General features: G+C 43.1%; 2 protein-coding genes across 6 annotated transcripts in view; one reads left to right on the top strand and one right to left on the bottom strand.

Moving 5' to 3' along the window:
* The window catches only part of LOC112574968 (short-chain dehydrogenase/reductase family 42E member 1-like), a 115,826-nt gene extending 98,318 nt beyond the window's left edge, over positions 1-17,508 (top strand). The window contains 6 exon segments of the mRNA XM_025256425.1: positions 12,400-12,537; positions 12,883-12,948; positions 14,952-15,015; positions 15,113-15,186; positions 15,722-15,805; positions 15,807-17,508. Coding sequence (XP_025112210.1) covers positions 12,400-12,537; positions 12,883-12,948; positions 14,952-15,015; positions 15,113-15,186; positions 15,722-15,805; positions 15,807-15,953 — 573 coding nt within the window. The 3' untranslated portion in view covers positions 15,954-17,508.
* A 540-nt stretch (positions 17,509-18,048) lies between these two features.
* LOC112574948 (cAMP-dependent protein kinase regulatory subunit) overlaps positions 18,049-21,226 on the bottom strand; it is a 91,534-nt gene continuing 88,356 nt past the window's right edge. For 4 of the 5 annotated variants that reach the window (XM_025256383.1, XM_025256401.1, XM_025256392.1 and 1 more), the window contains exon 11: positions 20,719-20,891. In XM_025256383.1, coding sequence (XP_025112168.1) covers positions 20,719-20,891 — 173 coding nt within the window. Of the gene's footprint in view, positions 20,892-21,226 lie in introns of all 5 variants that reach the window. The other variant, XM_025256374.1, reaches the window with a different exon arrangement.

Raw genomic sequence — 21,226 nt, 5'->3', positions numbered from 1 at the left:
TTCTCGTCGCTGTGTAGAAGTAGTGACCTGTGAGTGGTTCATCGTTGTGGAACATGTCGCCTGTCAACAGGGGCTGACTCTCCCTTTCCTCCGACTTCAGCTTTCCGTGATAAACCGTGGACCGGTCACCTCTGGGAGGGTGGAGGGCACTTGGAGTTTTCCACACATCCTAGTTTTGCATGTGATTAGAGGGCTAACCTAGTTTTGCATGCAAAAAGTATAACTCTGACATCTAAATTCTCTTTTCTTGATTGCTTTCTTATCTCGATCCTGCCATCAACATTCAAATTTGACAGATTTACATATTTTTCAAGATTGAGAAAGGAGATACAAACAATTATGAAGTCTAGCTCAAGACATATGCGTTTATCTTTTTGCGTGTTTTAAAAGTGTATTTCTCCTCTCTTAAATGTAATCGACTGATTACCACGCATGCGCACTATACCTTGCCAAGAACTTGGCTTCAGTGGACGACAAGATGTGTTTATTAGGATCTCTGTCTCTCTCCAATCAGCGCCACCACGGACAACAAAGGTGACAAGACCGACGACTATTCAGTAGTTGTACATACACGGGGAAGTTCACCGTCACCTAAACACCTGTAATGAGGTTTGACTTCATTTCCTGTGCACGAGACAGTCGCAGACCGCGGTGGTGGAATTGCTTCCTGAAGGCCGGCGCGCCATGGCGGGTAGCAGTCCACCCGTGTGGTCACCAGGCACTCGTAGCCTCATGGTTGCCGCTGAACTCGTGTAGTGGGTATCGATCCCAGCGCCAGGCCCAGTCAGCGAATCGGGGGAGCAGTCGCAGAGTTCGATGAAGCTCCATTTTGGGATGCGAGTGATTCGGTGCAAAGATGCTCATAAAAAGGTGCGTGCGTGACAGGAAGTTGAAAACCTATCCTTGATGTAGAACACGACCCCGGAGGGCAACGGTCGCTGACAGCGTGGTGCCCGGAGGTCGAAGCGGTCCGTCACCGTCGGACGAAACAACAAACAAGGGGGCGATTTCGCTGCGGGCGGTTCCGGTGATATGAAAATACGAAACGTGGGACTGACGAGCGAGGGGGTGGTCGGGAGGGGGACTGATGGAGAGTGGGGGTCACTGTAGTGGACATGACGCTGTCTCCATCAGCAGGACACGGAGGGCGCTGTGTGTCCCCCCTGCATTGCCTGCTCCCTCCCTCCATCCTACACACACTCTGGCAGCTCGAGGGCTGCAGGCGAGTAGCAGGGTTCGTTGGAAATGGGAGACTTGCACTCAGGTGAGAATGGCTGGGAAAGGGGAGTAGAATGTGAAATGATTGTTTTTCACCAGCGATCTCTTGGTGGTTTCTATTTCTCTCCACCCTCCCTTCTTCCTCCTGTGTGAAGTCGAAGTAAATAATGGGGACTTGTGGTCCATTGGTGTTTGCCTTGCCTTGATAATTACTCAGTGTGTTTCCACTTGTTGTGCTGGCTATTTCTTTGTTTTCTTGCTGCCAATGACCATAACTTTACTCTTGACATTGCCATTTCCGTTCCATTTGCTATCAAACTGTTAGTCTTTTGGTAAGTTCTCTGCTGGTGCTGTTATTATATCGATGTTGTCTGCAAATAGACTTTCCACTTTCGGGGGCAGACTGTCGGGGTGTGGCACCTTACAGCACGGACCCTTTCCCCAAGTTGCTGACTTGGCATCACACCAACATCCAGCAACAAGCATTTGTCACAGACTCCATTCCCCGCCTCCGTTATAACTAACTACAGGCCTGTCAGCTGTCGCCATCTTCCCACATTCCTGTTCTTCGTCAGAGTTTTCTATCTCCTCATTCTGTTTAGAGTTGTTGTGGTTATTTTCATCCTGAGGAAATTTATCAGTCAATAATGTCCTTTGCTGCCCTTTCGTCCGGGATGTAATGACTAGTTCTTGTGGAAATTTTCCCCCCTTACCTTGACTCTTGCATGGGGAAGACATCCACCTCACTTTCTGCGAGTCAGCTAACACTGAGCTGATGCCAGCAAGGCTTGACGGGGGGAGTCAGAAGTCTCCCTCTTGAATACATGTCTGGGCCCCACCCATTCCAGTCCTTTTTCAATCAGCTGTATTGCAAGTATGTACTTAGCAACTGCTTGCAAGGTTAGCTTTATCTCGGCTGTGCTTTTTCCTGCAATCCGCGCGAGGAAAGTAATGACTGTGTATGTCGATATGGAGGTCACAACAGATGCTTTTTCATCCCGTCAGACGCAGAAATCATCGGGCTGTCCCCGTCCTCCCACAAAAGCTGTCTTCACGATAAGTTATCAAGAGATAACGAGACTGCAGGAGTGGGCCTGGGTGTTACCCAAGCGAAATTCGGGACTCGCAGTTTTGCTGAAAACATTTTCAAAAAAAATCTTTCGTGACAAGATCTGACGTCCTCTGTTGGACGGGACTACTTTCAACGAAGAGTAATTCCGGGAGGGAGGGAGAAGTGCTGCGGGCGGGCATTATGAGGTAAAGTTGAGGAGATCGGATGTGATCATAGCCTGCTGTCTGTGACGTGAGGGGAGACGTCAGACAGGGAAACGCAAGTCTGGCGCCGGTTGTTGCTACCGAGCGCCACCACAAGACCTGTCATTGACAAGCTAGACACGAGAGGACCCCCGGGACCTGAGGTACGAAGCGGGGCAAGTCCTAGACTTCTTCACCTAGTCCTAGGTCAGGGATAGAAACCCCGAATACATACCACCCGCTGATCTGAGTCGTTGTTTTCCATCGCCCAAGTCCCCAGACTTACACGTCTCACGCTTGGCCAAGTCCTCGAGGTTTTGCTTCTTCATTGTCATTCATTGGGGCTGCAAGATTCCTGTAAACAAACACCTGCTATTGATTCCTTATGCCTCTACTGGCTGTAACTGCATGTTTATACTTGCAATAAATCCCGCTTCTCTAGGTGCTGACGAGCGAGGTCTCTTCTCGTGCCGTGCACGATGGAAGACGTGATGCGAAAAGATTAGCTCGGCCACCTCAAGTTTCTCGAGCACCGCTCTCACAACATCAAATCGATGGCACAAGCAACGCGTGAGTTCTCGTCAGGAGGAGAAAAAAAAGGAAAAAAAATACAGGAAAGTTTTGAGTAAGAGAAGTAATTTATCACATCATTCACTATCTCAAAAATGAATATCGTAGCTATGATCGTCTTCCATCACTGTCGGGTGCCAAACGCGCAGCAGAGTCAAGTGGAGTTCTCTCCCGCTACGAGGGCACGAGACAGGGACAGAGGAGAAAGGGGCAGAATCGTAGCCCTTCCCTCCAAATCCAATAAATTCAATCACTTAAGCTGCCTCTTGCCTGCCGCTGCTGGTCACAGACTCGGTCTGGAGTGGAGGGGACGGAGGAGACCCGCCAGATCCTCGCCTGGATTTGGACATGGCACGTGCGGACCGCGCGCTGAGCTGGCGGGCCTAAAGGGCTCAGGAATTAAGGGGGATGGCCGAGAACAGGCTGAACAAACTGGATTTTTATAGACGGGGGTTTAATGCAGGGAAACTCGCCTCGTATCGATCAATTTGTTTGTTAAATCTTGTCGAGTCCGTTTCATCGCCATGTGCCACATATTTGCTGCAGGAGCCATGCTTGTTGCGCGTAGATCATGTTTGGGCGACCTCGCCTGCCTCCGACATCTTCACGCTGTTTGAAGATGGATGATGGAAGTGTTTACTGGTAGAACATTCATGATATTTAATTAAATGGTGTCCACAGTTATTTTGCTGGCTAAGAACTTTTATATCCGTAATATTTGTGTTAGTTTGAGTAGAGTTATGTCCCTTTTTAAAACAGCCTGTTGTTGGTGTTCACTGCAAATATTCTTGAGGACAAAGGGCTACAACCACCGCCCGGCTGTAAGCAGCCCTTACAACTTGCCCTGTTGCTAGTGGTGTGGGCAACTAGTATTGATTAGTAGAGTGGTACAGTGTGATTAGTATTGACTAGTGGAGTGGTACAAAATGTGATCAGCAGTTGCCACACATTCACCCAGATCACCTCAGTATCCACCCAACCCTCCATACTGAGTGCATCAGACACCGACAAGCCGTGGAAATCTGTTTAAAAGAAAACCAAAATATCGGAAGCCAACAGAGCAACAAGCGAGTTAGTTATCTTCTGAAACCACAGTAGACAGGGTGTGTGGGGTATGCTACCTTTTTTTAGGTTTCACCCCCTCACCACCCTCACCACCCCATTGTTGTATTGCCGGCGATACGGGTACGGGTAGCGAGGTGTTGTGGTTGTTAACAGCACTTTCCTCGATCGAAGAACACTTGTGGTGTTGCTGTAATAATAACTGCGCGTGGACCTGTTTGTCGTCGATAGAGATGCTCAATTAAACTACAGGGGAAATAATGCAGGGGAGGCAAATACTCACGCCATAGTTTGTTCTCTCCCCCATCACCCCCACCCCATCTATCAGACGATGCCTACACCAGTAGCGGTGCCAGCCCCACACTCTGGTGACAGGTGTACAAACAATAACGGGCTGTAACAACATGGCGGGGACAGTGTTAGTAAGGTGACATCGTCTGCAATGTTAGATGACACGCTGTCAGATGTCATCTCCTGTGTGCCCCGGCTTCTGGTGGAGTAGTAGTTGTCATCTCCACATCTGTTGCTTTTTACCTGTCTTCTGAGTGTTACATGAAATGTTTAATGTCATATTCCTCTCGTTATTATCTTGTTTTCATTATTATAGCCTGTTGTGTTGTATTTGTAAATGTAATTTCACAGCAACCAATTGGAAAAGAACTCTTTTCTTTTTCTTTTTTTTCCCTCTCTCACAAACACGTTTATGCACAAACAATGTGTGGCAGGAAGAGGGCAGTAGCTGTACACCTGTTGACTGCCGCTGATGTAAAGACCACTGTTCCTCAACAAAACAACGGTTTTTCTGTCTGTTCTCCCGCAGCACTGCTCTCTTCTCTCAAGGGGACGTTTTCTTTAGTCTTTATACACCGAGGGCTGAAAGCTCAGTTTCGACAAGACGACATCGGCGAAACAAGGCATGGCTGGCGAAAACAAAAACAAGGAAAGGTTAAGATGGATTTAGTAGGTGTGGTTAATTATAGAGTTGGTCAGCGGCTGGTACCCGAGTCACAACGACCAGTAGCTGCTTTGTACAGTTGTGGAACTGCGGCATCCATCATACCACACCTTTAGTTGATACTATTCTGGGTGGCACCACTCACAGTTTGCACTCTTTTAGATGATACCATCATAAATTTGCACTAAGGTGCCCCTCTGAGTTTATGCTATTGTAGGTGGAACCACCCAGAGTTTACACCATTCTTTTTTGTGCCACCCCGAGTTTACATTGAGATTGCTTGCCGTACTCCGAGTACACACCTTTCATGGTTTACCTACCCCGAGTTTACACTAAGAGCGATCACCCAAACGTACGTTGAAGGCGTGTTCCGCCATAGCTTGCGGCACGTGGGGCCAGGGCTGGGAGCGTGACGTCATTTCCTGCCCAGATCTTCGCTTCAACAGGCCTTGAAGTCCACGTCACGTACCGCTGTACCACCAATGTAAAAGTCACAGTTGTTGTCGATGATAAACTTTCAAATGTGAAACGCGTTTCACGCGGTGAGCACGTGGAAAGTTCAAAGGTCGCACATGACATCCAGTGCACACTGCGCACTGCTCATCTCGTATTTGTCAACATCACATTGGACTTGAAGACGGATGCCAGACTATCGCTGCCTCTCCAACCTGGCTTTACTTTTTGTCCAGCGGACTTAGTTCCCTCGGGGGCTGGTCACTGCGCTATATACACGCCGCACTTTTTCTTCTAAAGTTTTCTACGGCGTCCCCTTAACTTGTACTTTGTTTTAATTTCCATCATTTGGCAATACTCGTGAAATGCTTTGCTGCCTTCACTCAAATGCCGCACATGAAGGCCGTGAAGAAGCCTGTCACGATTGTACAGGATTTTATAGACTTTGTGAGCACTTGTCTAAGCTGTTCTGTCCCTCCCACAGGCGTAGAGACATTCAAGAGAGGGGGTAGGAACTGCTGGCTAAGATATGAAAGTTAACATTTGAGATATTACTTCAACCTATTTGATTATTCAGCGCATGCGCTGTGAACTTGTGACACGATCTTTACTGTAGTGGTCGACATTGTCATTATTGTCGTCTTCATTTTGAAATCCGGGGCTACTAGGGTCTCACAAGCAATTTGCAGGACGAAGGCGATGAGCTGCAGCTTGTGGAGGTGTGCGGCTGTTGACCCATGTCTTTACCCGGTGTTAGTGTGGGGTTAGGTCCTGGCACTGGAAGCTCGGGTTTGCTGAGGTGACATCAGCAAGAAGGTAAAACCATGTTCACAGACCGACCCAACAACCTCGCTTCCCCATGACTTCTGCTCCGCTTTCCTCTGGTCAGAGAAGGTGTGTGGGTGAGGGGATGAGGGGTGCAATTGCTGTCGTTGACATCCTCATTCCAGGACAACCTTCTTCAAGGCCACCGTGTGATCACGTGACTCGATCGCCACCTCCGGCTCCGCGGCTTCATACGTGCTCGGCCAGAGAGGGAGCACGTCCCGCGCAGGGAGTGAGAACAATAATTGGAATATCATCCCCTTAATATCACTGTTTGTGATGCGCAGTTTGATCAATCTTCGCGGAGCTTTACTGGCAGGTCTGGGCGGGGTGGGGTGGCGAGATAACTTCCTGCCACCGCCCCAGCCTCCCCACCTCCCCTTCCGTCTCCATGCCCCCTCGTGTGTGCCCGTCTATCTGTCGCGTGTTTGTCCATCGTGATTGTATTTATTTTGCGCTTGCAGTGATTAGCTCTTTCACCATCCGTTGAGCTTTGTGGGGCTCCTTGAGTACTCCAGCGGTAAAACCTACCCCGTACCCACTGTCCGCTTGTTGGCTTTACTATTTTCCACTCCCTCTGGGAGTTCTTTCCACAAGAAGCCAGCACATAATCGCCGAATCCCACACCCTCTCTCATAATCCATTCTCCCCGTCCTTCGTTTACATTCATTTTTTTTTTAAAGTTCTTTTCATTTCCGTGATTTGACAACATCTACACCAGCCATTGAGCTCGTGTTGCTGCTTTCAGTTAGATGCCATCAACGGGAACAAAGTGCAGGCGCGGAGGCAAATTGTAACCAGGATTCTCTAGACTTTGCCTGGAGCTGACCTGGCCATTCTCTCGCCTACGCCAAGGTAATTGCTTCTGAAGAGAAAGGAGTTGTTGGCTAATACTTGGGGAAACTAGACCTCGATGACTAATGATTAGCTCACGTTTGCTTTTGCCTGTTTTTAAAACTCGAATTACCCATGCGCGTGAAACTAGTTCATCGTTCTCAGAGCGGAAGCATGCAATAAACCAGTCAGTATTTCTCTCCTTCTGTCGTGTGCACGGAGAGAGTTTGTGGAGACTCGTGGTGTGTATGTTCGCTGAGGGAATCGGGGTACAAGCTTGGGTGTTCCTACCCGTGATAACTTCTGGCTAATTGACACAAAAAGAGGCGTGCGATGACAGGAACCTTCCATATTTTGTTTCAACATTTTAATTACCAGTTTGGTACCTTACAAACTAATCTTGTTGGAGAAAAGTTTAGCTGAGAGCTTCTTGCTGATTATGTCTGGCTTTTGGTCATCGCCTCCTACCCTTCATCTTGTCCTCCTGACGACTGAAAGTCGCTAGCTGATGGTGTCCAGGCGTGGATGTGGTGAGCCAAGGCTAGTAGTTACACTTCAAAGAGGGAGAAAGCAATGGCTAGCGCTGGTTGCCATTCCATATATATATAACAGTGTATAGCATATATATATAGCACAATGACCATGCCAGCAGCTGCCCTTATCTCGCCCTCACATCGTCTTATTTGCCGTAAGCTGCGCATGGCCAGCCACAACACCGTCCAACACAAGAGCAACGTTTAGGTTCCGCCGCCAACCAGCGAGTTATTTCCCCCTCAATATCCTCCACCTGGCTTAGCGCCAAGGGCCGTGAGGTTGCCATAGTGTGCGGCAAGGCGTCCTGTGACAGAAACAACAGCCGCCAACCTTGAGAAAGATTACATCCCAGCCCAGTGCTGCTGTAGCCGCGGACTCCGAGGGGCCGGCAGCTCCAGTGTCTGTGTTCTTTGGAAGCTCCGCTGTTTACAGGTCAGGGTGGCAGCGGGTCCCTCCAGCGACCTGAGGTGGGAGGATGGCGCGAATCGAGCGCGTCCCTCCGACATCTTGACAAGGGTGTAGAATCGTGGCATACAATTGTGGACACTGTGTGGTCTCCACGGCCTGGTCCTGGTGCTGCCTGCACTGGTCCTTGGTGTGATGAAGCAGAGTATCTCTCGCTTTACCACCTACTCCCCCGCACACACACCCTCTCTCTCTCACACACCCTCACACACTCACACACACACAATGGATCAGCGAAGCAAAACACGTGTTGCGAAATGTGAGCATCTTGATGTTTCCGGATGTTGATGAAAGAAAATAAAATGATGTTTAAGTAACCAACAGAGAGTTGGGAAGAGAGGGAGGGGCGTGGTGTAGCATGGTGTGTGCAGGAACCAGGTTCGTTCTAGAAGTGTGGTAGAGACGAAAGGAAACGACGACAGTGTCGTAGTTAGTGTGAGTGGTCAACCCTAGCTAGTGACGCATGCGCTCTGCTTAGTTTCAGAGCCAGTGTTGTGTGTTGTGAATTGCAGCAACATTTCTCAAGAGGTAAACATCTGTCTTCATGCGAAACATGTCCGGGTCAGGGTAGTGTTTAGCTAAATGCAACCTCTGATGATGGTGTTAGCGGGTGGAGTATGCAAGCTGCTTGAGTCAGCTTATGAGGGTGGGTGAGGGACGCGAGAATCACAGACCGGGGTGGATGCTTCACCTGCCAGCCTGTCGAGACTCACAGAAATCTGCTTTCGTCATCATTGTATATCAGGCCACAGACCCAGCCCTCATTCTGAGGACACAAATATTGCGAAGATATTTTTGTTTGCTTTTGCTTTTGCGTTTCCTGTTTTATTTTTCTTTTTGTAGATTTTTCCTTCAGGGCCTTATGAGCAATTTATTGGAGTGCATGATGATAGACTGCGTCTGTGGGTTTATCTCGCCAGGCGGTGGCTTTGAGCTCTTGTTGTTGTGAGGTATCGACATTGAGGTGACTGAGAGAAAATAAGTCACTTGGGTTTCAAACTTTTTTCATCGGTTGTTGAGATGGCTGCTTGTGAGAGTGGAAACACAGACACACGAACACACGTACAATCACCGCAGCATACAGACTCATCGACTGATTAACTCGCATACTTTTGCCCATACCTCACAAACATGTCTCCATGCCAGCAAGGACTGCACAACCTAGATTAATTACATGTAAGGGGAAAGAATTTCAGGCAGCTACTTGACCTGCTGCTGCAAGAAAGACGGCGTTACTTGGATACAGCATCCATCAGCCACATGCAAGTGGGTTTTTTTTTCTTTGTGTTCGTCTGATGCTTCTATTTCCCCCTCTTTGCCGATATGTGATTAGGTCTGCGAGTCGCAATTCAAAAAGAAAACTCACACATCAAAACTGAATGATTTACCGGCAGTAAGAAGGACATTAAAACTCGGGCGCAAGGCACACGGACGATTGAGCATGGGATGGGCAGACTGGCTTCATGCACAGACACAAGAGGGCGCTGGGGCCGGGCAGGCTGTGGGCTTGTTACACGACCGCCGCTACTCTCCTTCTCTAAGGATGGGGAGGGTGCTGATTGCCGTTTGGCTTGGGGAATGGCCAGCGTCTGGAATGGTAAATAATGCTTCTTGGATGACAGTCTGGTCCAGGCCTTTTGGAAAGAACCCGCTCTGCTCCAGCGGAGGGCCTCTACACACAAAGTAATCTAATTGCAGGCATGAGCAAATTGTTGCTCTGCAATGGGCAGCGAGGTGGAAAGCGGAGGAGCACGGGAGGTCGCAAGAGGCCACCGCTGGCCCAGGCGCCTGCGTACGTCTTGTCCTGCACCGATCCCGACCTCTGACCCCGCCTCACAGACGCACGAGGCGGAGCGTCGCTCATAAAGACACGACAAATGCGGTTAGCACCGCGACGACTTTGTCCGCCACTAGCCCCTAATGCTTTTAGTTGCTATGATTGCAGCAGTTGAGACTCAAAAAGAAATTATGCCTGCCTTTTGGCAGAGATATCAGTTCTGCTCGTGTTAGCACCAGCTCAGGCAGGCAACGGTGCTGTGGGCCAGTCGCTATGGATTTTTGGTCAACACAACCTGACCGTAGTTGGGGGAGCTGAACGCGGGGGCGCTGAAGAAGATGCTAGCTAGGGAGAGGTGAACACTGGATTGGGAGGGGTTCGGGAAAAAGAGGGACAAGAAAGCTTTCAGGGGAGAAGGGGAACACTGTTGATTTTCCAGCCAAGGCTCAGCCTTTTAGCCGGATTTTGACAAAGTGTCTTTTACCGCAAAACCTTAGCCTAGGCCCTGTTGGAAAAACACTTGCTTCTTCCACGGGGGTTCATCAAACAACATTTAGAGAAGGCCGCAGTCCTTAACTCCTTTTTTTTTTTCTTTTTTTGCAAATTATTGTTTTAAACTCCCAGCCGTTATTTCTGCATGCCTGGTGTCGTCTGGAACAACGGCGGCGTCACGCGGCCATGAGGGAAGACCTACCGTCGGGGGACGTTGCGACTCCAGAAGCCAGCGATGAAGCTGTTGGTTCCAAGGCCAGATGAAGCTGACAAAAGAGCAGCTGCAGTTTGCCTACAAAGCTCCTGTCTTTTTTTTTTAATTTTATTTTTCTGGCGGTGCGGCTGCCCACCGGTGGAACTCGAGATCCCACGCATGCCTCTCGCCGCAGTCGGGCTTCGCTGCCATATTGAAGGCAATCCATCAAAATTGTGTTTCTCTGTTTTCGCTTCCCTCGCACGTTCGGTGAGCAAGTTTTTCATTTTGCCCAACATTTATATCTATTAGTCGTGGAGGGTTCTGGCTTTGATTGCCAGTTGGCGAATGGCATGCAGGCGAGGGGAGGGGGATGCGTGGCTGATTAAATGTCACCGGACAACTGCGCCCACGTTTATTCCAGGAAACCAGGCGGCCAGGCAGACGCAGGGTGGAAATCAGGCGCTTGACAGTACCTTTGTTCAGCTTTCTGAGAAGCGCAAGACCTGTCTTTCTCTTCCGATGTCGGTCTGCACCCGCCAATGCCAGTGCGTGTGTGTGCGCGAAACTTCTTTATTTCACTGTAGGCTTTGTTGAGAAATCAAAATCCTGCGCATAAAATGGTGTTTTATTCTCCTTTGTCACAAATTTTTTGGAATTTGAGATTGCCAGGAATTTTTTATATTTTGAGTTTGAAGATCGAAAATCCAATTTGAATTTGGTTGTTGTAAAAGCATATACAGTACGTTGATTTAAAAAAAAATATTTTTTACAGTTTTTAGCAGCTAATCAAACGATTTTTGCCATGTTTACAATGACACTGACTATTATTTATTATTTCATATTTCAAATTTTCTGAACGTCATTGACAAAAGCTACCCATGCTTGTTTGAATGGGTTTGTTCTCATTTATCAAAGTATTGTAGTTGGTTCTGGTTTCCAGTTGATGCTAAATATATATACTAAAAATAGCTTTTGTTTTAGATAAATAAATAGAGATGGGTAATTATATCGTGTAGATATATAGATATATAGATAGAGAGATGTTTCTGGATCCCTTCATCCCACACATTCCTCAGCCACTGCAGGCAACAACCTACAAAGTTTCAGAAGGGTTTCCTCAAATCACTTGTACATTTCACTGACATGGGTAAATTTATTGGACTGGCTTCTGTAAAAGACCTTTTTTTTTATTTTTTTTTTTTACCATATTAGCTGTGTGAAGTTGAGTTGGGGTTAAGTTATTCATCTTAAAAACTTCTTGTTCTAAAAATTCGTAAAAAGAGTTACACTTCTTTTCTTTTTAAATTGATGACAGATATAGGAGCAACATTAGAGGGAAGTCCAGTAAAAACAAACATGCATAAAGGTTTCTTCCAGCAAAAACATTTTTCTAGTACACACCATGTCAAATATCAAATACATTTTATTAAACTGTAAGAAACAAAAGCTGTCTTGAAGAGGCTTTAAAAGCCAGATGATTTGATACAATTAGTTGCTGTTGAATCATTGTTTTTAATGTCACTGCATTCTTCTGTACAGTAGGTAGCACAGTTAAGCTTCACTAGTCCTGCTATTTAATTTTCTATTGGTTTTTCAGTCTTCCTATGTGGCCTCTGATTCTGATTTTCCTGTTTCTTTCATTAAGTTTGGTCCCTCTTTCTTTTTTACCGTTTAAATGTGTCCTTGCTTCCTTCATGTGTTCCTTATAAACTAGATTCACGCCTTACCCACCCACCTCAGATTTTGTCATGGTTGTTGCTATAGTCCTACCTGGAGCAGGGCCTGGTGCAGTTCACCTATGGTGCCCGAGATGCACTGGCTGACTTCTTGCACATAGACAACTTGGTGCTCGGCCACATGCTGGCCGCCAGCGGACTCACCCAGGAAAAGGAGTTCATTGCGGTAAGCTCTTGCTAGAGATGCTACAGTATATTATAGATTACCGTCTACTTCGATAACTAGTAATGGGAACTACTATTAATTTGATGGCAAGAGAAATGTGCATGTAAATCTTGAACCTGTTATTCAGCCGGAATGGTAATGATGGAAACAGAGCTATCCAAAAGCATCTGTAGGACACTTTATCAAATATTGATCGAGTCAAAGAGTGCTTTCTTTGTAGAGTTAACACAAAAATATTGCTACGGAAAGAAAAATTAGCCATATTTTATTGATCAGTTAGTTCACATAAAAATTGTTTCTTCATTTGCATAATAGTTAAAGAAATTTTTATTTTGTACTTTTCAGGCAGGCCAGGCCTATTTTCTCTCTGATTCAAAACCAGTAAATTCTTTTGAGTTCTTCCGTCCGTTGGTAAGTTGTATCTCCTACCTCTCAAAGACTTTACATTTTATTTACACTGAGGTGCTTTAGATGAAGATGGTGAGTCAACTAGGCTTCAGTAGTAAACAACAGTTGACATCACAGTTTCTTTTTCTTCACATCCCTGAGAACATTCCTCTCCTAGGTTTTCAGTGCTTACGAAGTTGGTAATTCACACATCATTATAAATGTTCTGTTATTAGTCTTCATGATGATCTCTGGAAGCTTCATTTTCTATTGATTTAAAGTTTGTTCAGCAGCCAGGAGGACAGGTTGAGCAGGCCTTGAGTGCAGGGTTTTATTGTTATTCATGTGTTTTGCACTGACATAATCAGCTAGGGTACAAAGCAGGACCTTTTAGTGGATGATGGAGTGAGGTGGAAAAGTTAATGATGAACTGGTCTTGAAGAGGGATGTGGCTGGAAGCTGTCCAAATCTAGCATTTGGGCAGACAGCAGGGTATCTGAACATAGTTTTAACTGTAAAAGCTGTCAAAAAACACATTTGTAAAAATAAAATCTGTCAAAGAGCATCACTATAAAATTGAAACCTGTCAGACTAAACCCTGATATTCTTACCAGGCGTCTGCCCCAGCAGTTTGTTGGTTTTAAATTTTACCTACTTCCCCATACATTTAGGTGCCTTCAAATGGAAGTTCATCACCTGTGCTGGTCTTCCCATTCACTGATATGTTTGATGTAACTCATTTGTTTCAATTATGTGTGTTCATATGTGCAGATGTGTGTGTGTGTGCATGCATGTTTCATCACTACAGCCACTACTGCTGTCATGATAAAGTTTCTTACCACAATTTCATAATGAAAATAGCTTTGATGTAGACAAACTAGATACAAGAAAACTAGTGGATTTGAGATGAAAGAAAAGAAAAGATGGGATTGGATTCAAAGTCTGCATTAATTTAGTCAGTACATGTTGTTCTTGTGCAAACTTTTTATCTTGCCAAAATAGCTCTGAGTCATTTGCACATATCTTTGAGAAGCATGCTGAAAAAAGATTAAAATGAAAGACTTCAGAGACGTGGAGTAGGAAATGCAGCAGAAACTTGCCATTCATTAACCAGACTGGGTGTATGCTTGCAGACAGCATTAGCTCGCACTCTGTGATGTCTGCTTTTCTTTTGCATCGACATTTTAACTCTTCAAGTCTGAATGAAGCATTTTGTTGTCCTCTTGATGAACTGACATAAAAAGCAGTTGGTTTATATCTATAGCCCATGTGATTTTCAGGATGGACATCGCACTTTAGTAATCCTATGAATGTGTTAATAATTAAGTGCCATAGATCAGTCTGTTTTCAACCTAATGATTCATCACCAGGAAAGTGACATTACCTTTACAGCATGATACACTTGTTTGTAAATTGTTATGCTAATCCGACAAATGTCAGTCCTGTCAGGGTATCAGTGCCTACTAAGTTTTGCTGCAAATATTCAGCCAGTTCCTACTGCTTGCTGATGTTTATAATACACATTCATAATTTGCTTTTCCTGGAGCTCTTTATATGTTTTTGTTTTCTTGAACTGCTTTAGATTTTGTCATGCTGCGATTTCAAAGATAGGAGGTTATAGGTTAGTCTGTTGATATTCCATGCTGGTATATACGACATAGCTTGTGGTAAGATGGCTGTGTGGCAGCTTCAGCAAGTTCAGTGGGAGTGTTTGCAGGGTTTAGCCAGCAGTTTGAGATCAGTGGCTGGTGACCATTAATCCAGCAAATGCCTATTAGATGTATAAGGAAAGGACTGTAACAACTTATCAGGAGAGCTATAAAGTCACATTATGACAGATGGTATTGAACACAAAAATGAGTCATTTATTCAAAGTTTAAAAATAATAGAAAATGAGATGTTTTTTATCATAACAGATTCCATTTAGAAAAAGATCCACTGGAAGAATTTTTTGAAAGGTTTATCAGCATTTTATATGTAACATGTGAACTGTTTTATGCACATTTGCCTATTTTTGTTCTTTTCAGATAGAAGGTTTGGGCTACAAATATCCGAGGATAAACCTCCCACTAGGCTTAATCTTCTACTTTGGTGAGTTGTTTCTATATGGCCATATTTGAGAAAGTGCTAGACTTTCAGGGTAATGGCTGTGACCAGCTTTTAAACAAACACTTTTTCTTCTGTTCAGCACTCCTCACTGAAATGGTGCATTGGCTGGTGAGGAGATTCTACAACTTCCAGCCAATACTGACAAGAGCAGAGGTAAAAGATAGACCTTTTCTTCCTAAATGATTGAGCCTCCTGTTAGGTAGTCTGACAGTGTGCCTAGTATTAGAGGGCAATGTATCATGATTTTATGGGTAAAAACAGCTAGAAAAATATTGGTTTATAATCTACATCTCTTTGTGCTATGGATTAATTATGGTATAGCATATACACACAATGACTTCAGGTCTATGCTAGGACTTTCATTGGATTAAGTATGCGACTGTTGGAAATGTGCTGAGCATATATATCTATGACCAGAAAACTTTGCTATTTTTTTTTTACACTATTTTAACTGCCAGTGATTTTTCTTCTGAGATTATTGTGGAAAAGTTGAGTAGAATAGTGATACATTTAATTTTACACCATCACTAAAGAATGCAAAGCAGGTGTAAGGGAGGTAACAATAACATAATTCTTTAGCTTTGTATTTTTTTTTTTCACACAAAATCATCTGAATTTCCTCAATATTTACCAGACATACATGACTTAAAACTTGTAGAAAATAGGAATGCTCTTTCTTGCTTTCCAGGTTTACAAAACTGGGGTGACTCATTACTTCAGCACACAGAAAGCTAAAAGGGAGTTGGGCTACGTCCCGATAGTGCAGAATGACGTTTCGGAAAGTGGTTGAATACTTTATACAGACTGGCCATAAGAAAAAGAAATCTGGATCATCACCTCTGAAGCACTTTATTATTAATCTAATCATTGGCTTTATTTTTGCTGCTTTTATAATGTCATACCTTCCTCTTGTCCGGTAGACATTTAAGTGCTTCAACACTGCTACCTTAAGTCTTCTTTTAAACATTTTAGTATTTACACATATGTTGTTTTCTGGGACTAAGAGTTTTGGTAGAATTTTTATTCCTGTAATTCTGGAAAATTTGTCATTAATAGGTGTTGGGATGTGCTTCCTCACAAAGACATGGTTTTCACAACACAAGACTGTCACATCTTAATAATATAAGAGATGAGTCATACTAACTTAACAGGAATATAACCATGATTTATTTCATGCTCATGGTTCTTCATCATCAGTTCTGTTCTTTCTAACATTTGATGACAATATATTCAGCACATGATGATGTGGTGGTTCTGCTAACATCTGAAAGTATACTCAGATAAGACATCAAATGGTCTAGAGTTTGTTTTCCAGCATTAAACTGATCACACCAAATAAAACATATTAGTTACCATTCCAAAAATCTGAACTAGGGGCAGGAAAGCCTAATAAGGTCTTTATTTATTGCCTTTATTGATGCACCTGCTGAAGCACGTTTGTCATCTCCCAGCTTCAGCAAATGATCATAGTTTGCTAGCAAATGGAAATGACAAGGGTTTATGCTTAAAGGTACCAGGTCATGGTGTTGCAAGCTTACAGCCTCATGAAACAATCTTTCGCTAGTTTAAATGGAGGGAAAGGGTTTCCACTGCGGGGATTTTGCATGATTAGAGAGTAAGGAACAGGTTGTAGATGGGGTTTGTGGTCAGCTGCTGTAGAGAAGATGTAGCCTGCACATGGTGGGTTTTAGCTATTGATAGCGTTCACATTCAAATAATAATAATACTGAAGTAGTAAGTGCCCATTCTTGCTACAGAAATTCATATATCACTATCTTTTTAGACAACAAAAGGGAGTTACACATTGGTGCTATCTTGTGCAGTGAGCCCCCTTCATTCTTTTAATGATTTGATGCAGGATGGTCAACCTTAATACTGATGATAATATAAGCTTAAGTTAATACAAACCTACTGAAGTAGTTATGCTGTCAACTCAATAAATATGGCTTTATATTTTTAAAACATATATCTCATTTCAATGCAACTTAATTTTTAACCTTTCTTTAATGGGGTCTTTCCTTCTCTATTATTACAAACAGGACTATAAAAAGGACTACCAACACAAGTATAAAAACAGTAAAGATGCGAGGGTGGATACCAGGGCATATTGATCATAGTGATAGAAACGATTCATGTCTATGGTTTGGCATGTGAAGGGCGGAGTCCAGGGCTGTTTTTCCACCATTTCTACCTTCCCTGACAGATTAAATAAAACATTTTTATAAACTTTTATTCAGCATCTAAATGTTTTTCTTATATTTGCAAACATGATTTTCTCTGCTTGCTTCACTTTTAATATGTTTATCTTCTTAGGCTTGCTTGGAATTTTTAAAATTGATTGATGCTTCTTACTGTCCTTGTTGGTAAATTATGTTGATGAAGGGGCAGACATTGACTTTTTATGCGACCATGACCTTGTTATATTTGTCCTCACATAATTTTATTAGTTTGGCAACTTAAAGGTCTTTGATGAAACAGGATGAATCATAGCCTCCATACTTACAAACAGGGGCCAGTTGCACATTTCTAATTTTAACATTTTTGCATATTGCACATCATGCTGCAAAGTGAATTCTGCTCAGAGTTGTCATGAAGAATATGAACAAGAGAAAGATGAAAACCACTACTTTTCACTGGGAGTTTGTGGAATCATTGGCAAGGCAGAATGTCCTTAGTTATCAGGTGCTAGGTGATTAAGGCACACTTCTGTAGTATTGTGCACCTAGCAGAAGTGTGTCATGTTAAAGCTTAATCTTGTTTCAATCTTGCTCTTCATGTCAAGCCACATCTTTTTTTTAAGTATTGTGTGGTCAGTTTAACACTGAGAAATGACTGAGTTATCATAAACTATAGTAAACAAGTATTGACCCAAACATCTTTACCAAAGCAGGGCAAGCTAAGCTGCAAGTTGCAACTTAATGATGAGAAACATACAATAAAAGACAGCCACGAAGAAGTTTGATTTCTTAGAAAATAATCCATATAAATGAATGGAGAAAGAAATCTCATAGAGAGGCAATGCAGAGACAGGTTTAAAACTTCGATATAGGAAAATGGAGCTGCACACACAAACTGCTGTACAGTCACAGTCTCAACAGATAAGAATGTTCATCCCAAAACAACAGCAATACTAGAGAAATACAACTTTGGCAGTCTCTTATGACTATATAAGAAAAACAAATTACAATGAAAAAAAGTGCTACAGGCTATTGCAAGTATCTAAATTCTAGAACATGACCAGAAAATATGCTCTTTCAACAAATTTACATTTCTGATGCATTTTAGCAACAGCAAAAACACTAAGCATTCTACAGGAAGGACATGCATACTAATTCTGTATGTTAAATAGTCTAACAATGATTTCCTCATTACAATATTTTCCACATTATTTTGATGTTTTATTTGATACTGTTGTAGCATTGGCAACTCCTACAGTCCAGTGAAAGGTCGTCACTGTACACTTCTTTTGAACAGGAAAAGTACTTATCACATATCTACTCACCAGCAAGGGGGAAAAAAAATCTTAATCTAATTCTTGATTGGTTTATCTAAACTATTCACAATTACCAGCATGCACATTTTTTTTGTTTGTTCTGTGAGGTTTGAGCTGGGAAGTAGTAATTTGGTATATGAAAGACCAATGGGTTCCCTACAGTTTGAAATCCTTTGTTCTACATTCAAATCTCTTTGATACATTTTACATACAAGGTTGGTGGCAGATTAATAAACTCTGAAGCTGATATCCACAATACACCCTTTTAAGTGTCTGCTTTGACTCGTCATGGTTGAAGTAGTCTGTAGACTGGAGGCAATAGATAGCATAATCTCAAGGGAGAAATCCCTTGACAAGAGGAAATGGTCACTGGTGTCACTTGTTTTGCTCCAAATATTACTTTAGTTGTGTACATATGCAAATGCTTTTTAAACGAATGTGATTTTTTTATGACTGTCTCTGTGAAGCAAATCAGCATGCAAGCAGTACATGCAGATTCACTGCACATGACAACTGCAAGCTGATTTTTTTAAAAATGCAATTGGAGTACAAGTTTTAGTTTTGAGTTAATGATATGGTTCAGATACTCTTTTAAGATTTTACTCAGCAAACATATCTCTTAGTGTTTTTGTGCTTTAAGATTTACCTTAGCTGCTAAGACTAGAGGCCTGTACCAGCAGCATACTACCTCAGGGTTTACTTATTTATAATATCTAACAAATGCTGTGAATTTTATATTTAAAAAAACACTTACTGTGGAAAGGTCCAATATTGTCAATAAAAGCCTGATAGCTGTCTCTTCGGTGATTTTTCTTTTTATCATATTTGTGCCATCGTAGGGGATTTGTTTATAACTACTTGTCTGATTGTCTGCAAACATTATGCGTACGTTTTCACTGCACCAGCTATGTCAACCATACATCTTAACAGCATATGACACAAGTTTACAAGTATTGTAATTTGTTACTGTCATTGTGCCTTTATTTAAAATGTTTGAGAAAGAGCTGAGCTACTTTGGTGATTGTTGCTGCTACATAATTATTTCGTTTTTAAATGCAGAGACTAGCGCAACTGCTGCACTGAAGACGCACCTCAAGAGTCCTTCCCTTAACATGAATCTTTGAAGATGTGTTTGAAAATAAGCAACAGTAGTTTAAACAAATATACAAATGCACTTGTAAATATGCAGACTATATGCTAAATGAAAGAAAACAAAGCTGAAACCATTTCAGTTATTAATGAGCATGCTGTATTTTTTTCCAACATAGATCACCTTAAAAAATATTTTGCACCTACAATGACCATGTACAGTCTGGAGGTAAAACAGAAGTGTCAAAACCTGCATATGTTAAAAAAAAAGACTCCAGAATGCAGAAATACAGGTCACATATCTATTGCTTGATTATTACAATTAAGTTTAGAAAAACAGCAGCGAGGTCCACAAACATGAGAATGACACTGGTGGCTGAGCACCACTGTTTTTCTAGCTATCACCATACAATAAGACAAACAGCCCCAAGAGAAATGACAGATATACAGAAGATGTCAAATGATACCCCTCCAAATATCAAGCACAACAAGAGTGTGCATTCATTTTTGCATGTTGACAAGATATTCACAATTTCCAGTTGTAACCCTGACAAATACAATAATCCCCTGATTTGTTTTTTCTACATCAACAAATAAAATATGAAGAAAATCACAATGCTTAAATGTCCGACCTAAAGCTATATCTTGCACCAACACACACACTTCGCCTCCCCCCGCCCAACTGTCTGAAGAGTGCATTTACACAAGTTATCTTTTGGCAACTTTATCCTGTTGTTTGCACAAAGACAACTTTCATGTTGGTTTCTCCTACATATTTTGCTATGAGAAAATAGCACATGTGTGCATTCAGAGGTAGCGAAAGGTAATTTTTCAGTCAGCTGTATTTTTTTTACTACTGGCTTGGCAAAAAACAAAACTAAGTTCAGCTTTATTAAGGCTCACAAAGTCCTTGTGAGTATTTCTGTGCTGTACATAGCATACAATGTCAGTCTCACTGCTTTAAAAAAGGGTACTATTTTAACAGAAAACTGGGTTGAACACAGGGAAACATTCATAGCTGTCACTACTCCAATAACCAGTGTTTCAACATAAGGACAAACTTCAGTGTCCGGTGATCTTGATTGTGAAAGCTAAAGTTCCACCTAAACGGAGAGGGAGACAAAGCTGTTGTACTGGTAGATGTTGCGCTTCAGGATGTCTGAGCATGGCCCCAGAACACGTTCAAAGCGTGCACGGTCCAGCTTGACACACTTGAGAGGTCCCCGGGCCACCACTGTTGCTGCACGAGGCCGATCCAACAGCAGCGCTATTTCACCTAGAAAATATAGTACAAACATCTAAAGGCTGCAAAAGCACACATTAAAAGAAAAATCCAAAGAAAAATGTGTGCTTGGCCATAGGCTCAACCATACCAGTCTCTCCACATTAAGCACCTGCACAACATGGAACAAGCCATGAACAATGCGCACATTTACACCTCTGCTGCTTTTTCCCATCTTAAAACTTGCATCAGGAACATCAGTCATGGGATAACATTCCTCCTTCTACTGCTATGGTGACATTTGTTAATACTAGGTGTTCTTGCAGGACTGAATGTCAGTTTGTTTGTCTATTGTGTACAGTGCACGTGCCTCCTACGCTTTACAAATT

Source organism: Pomacea canaliculata, linkage group LG1, assembly GCF_003073045.1.
Source record: "Pomacea canaliculata isolate SZHN2017 linkage group LG1, ASM307304v1, whole genome shotgun sequence".
Taxonomy (NCBI): Eukaryota; Metazoa; Mollusca; class Gastropoda; order Architaenioglossa; family Ampullariidae; genus Pomacea; species Pomacea canaliculata.
The sequence above is the reverse complement of the archived record's forward strand: the minus strand, read 5'-3'. Positions and strand labels throughout refer to the sequence as shown.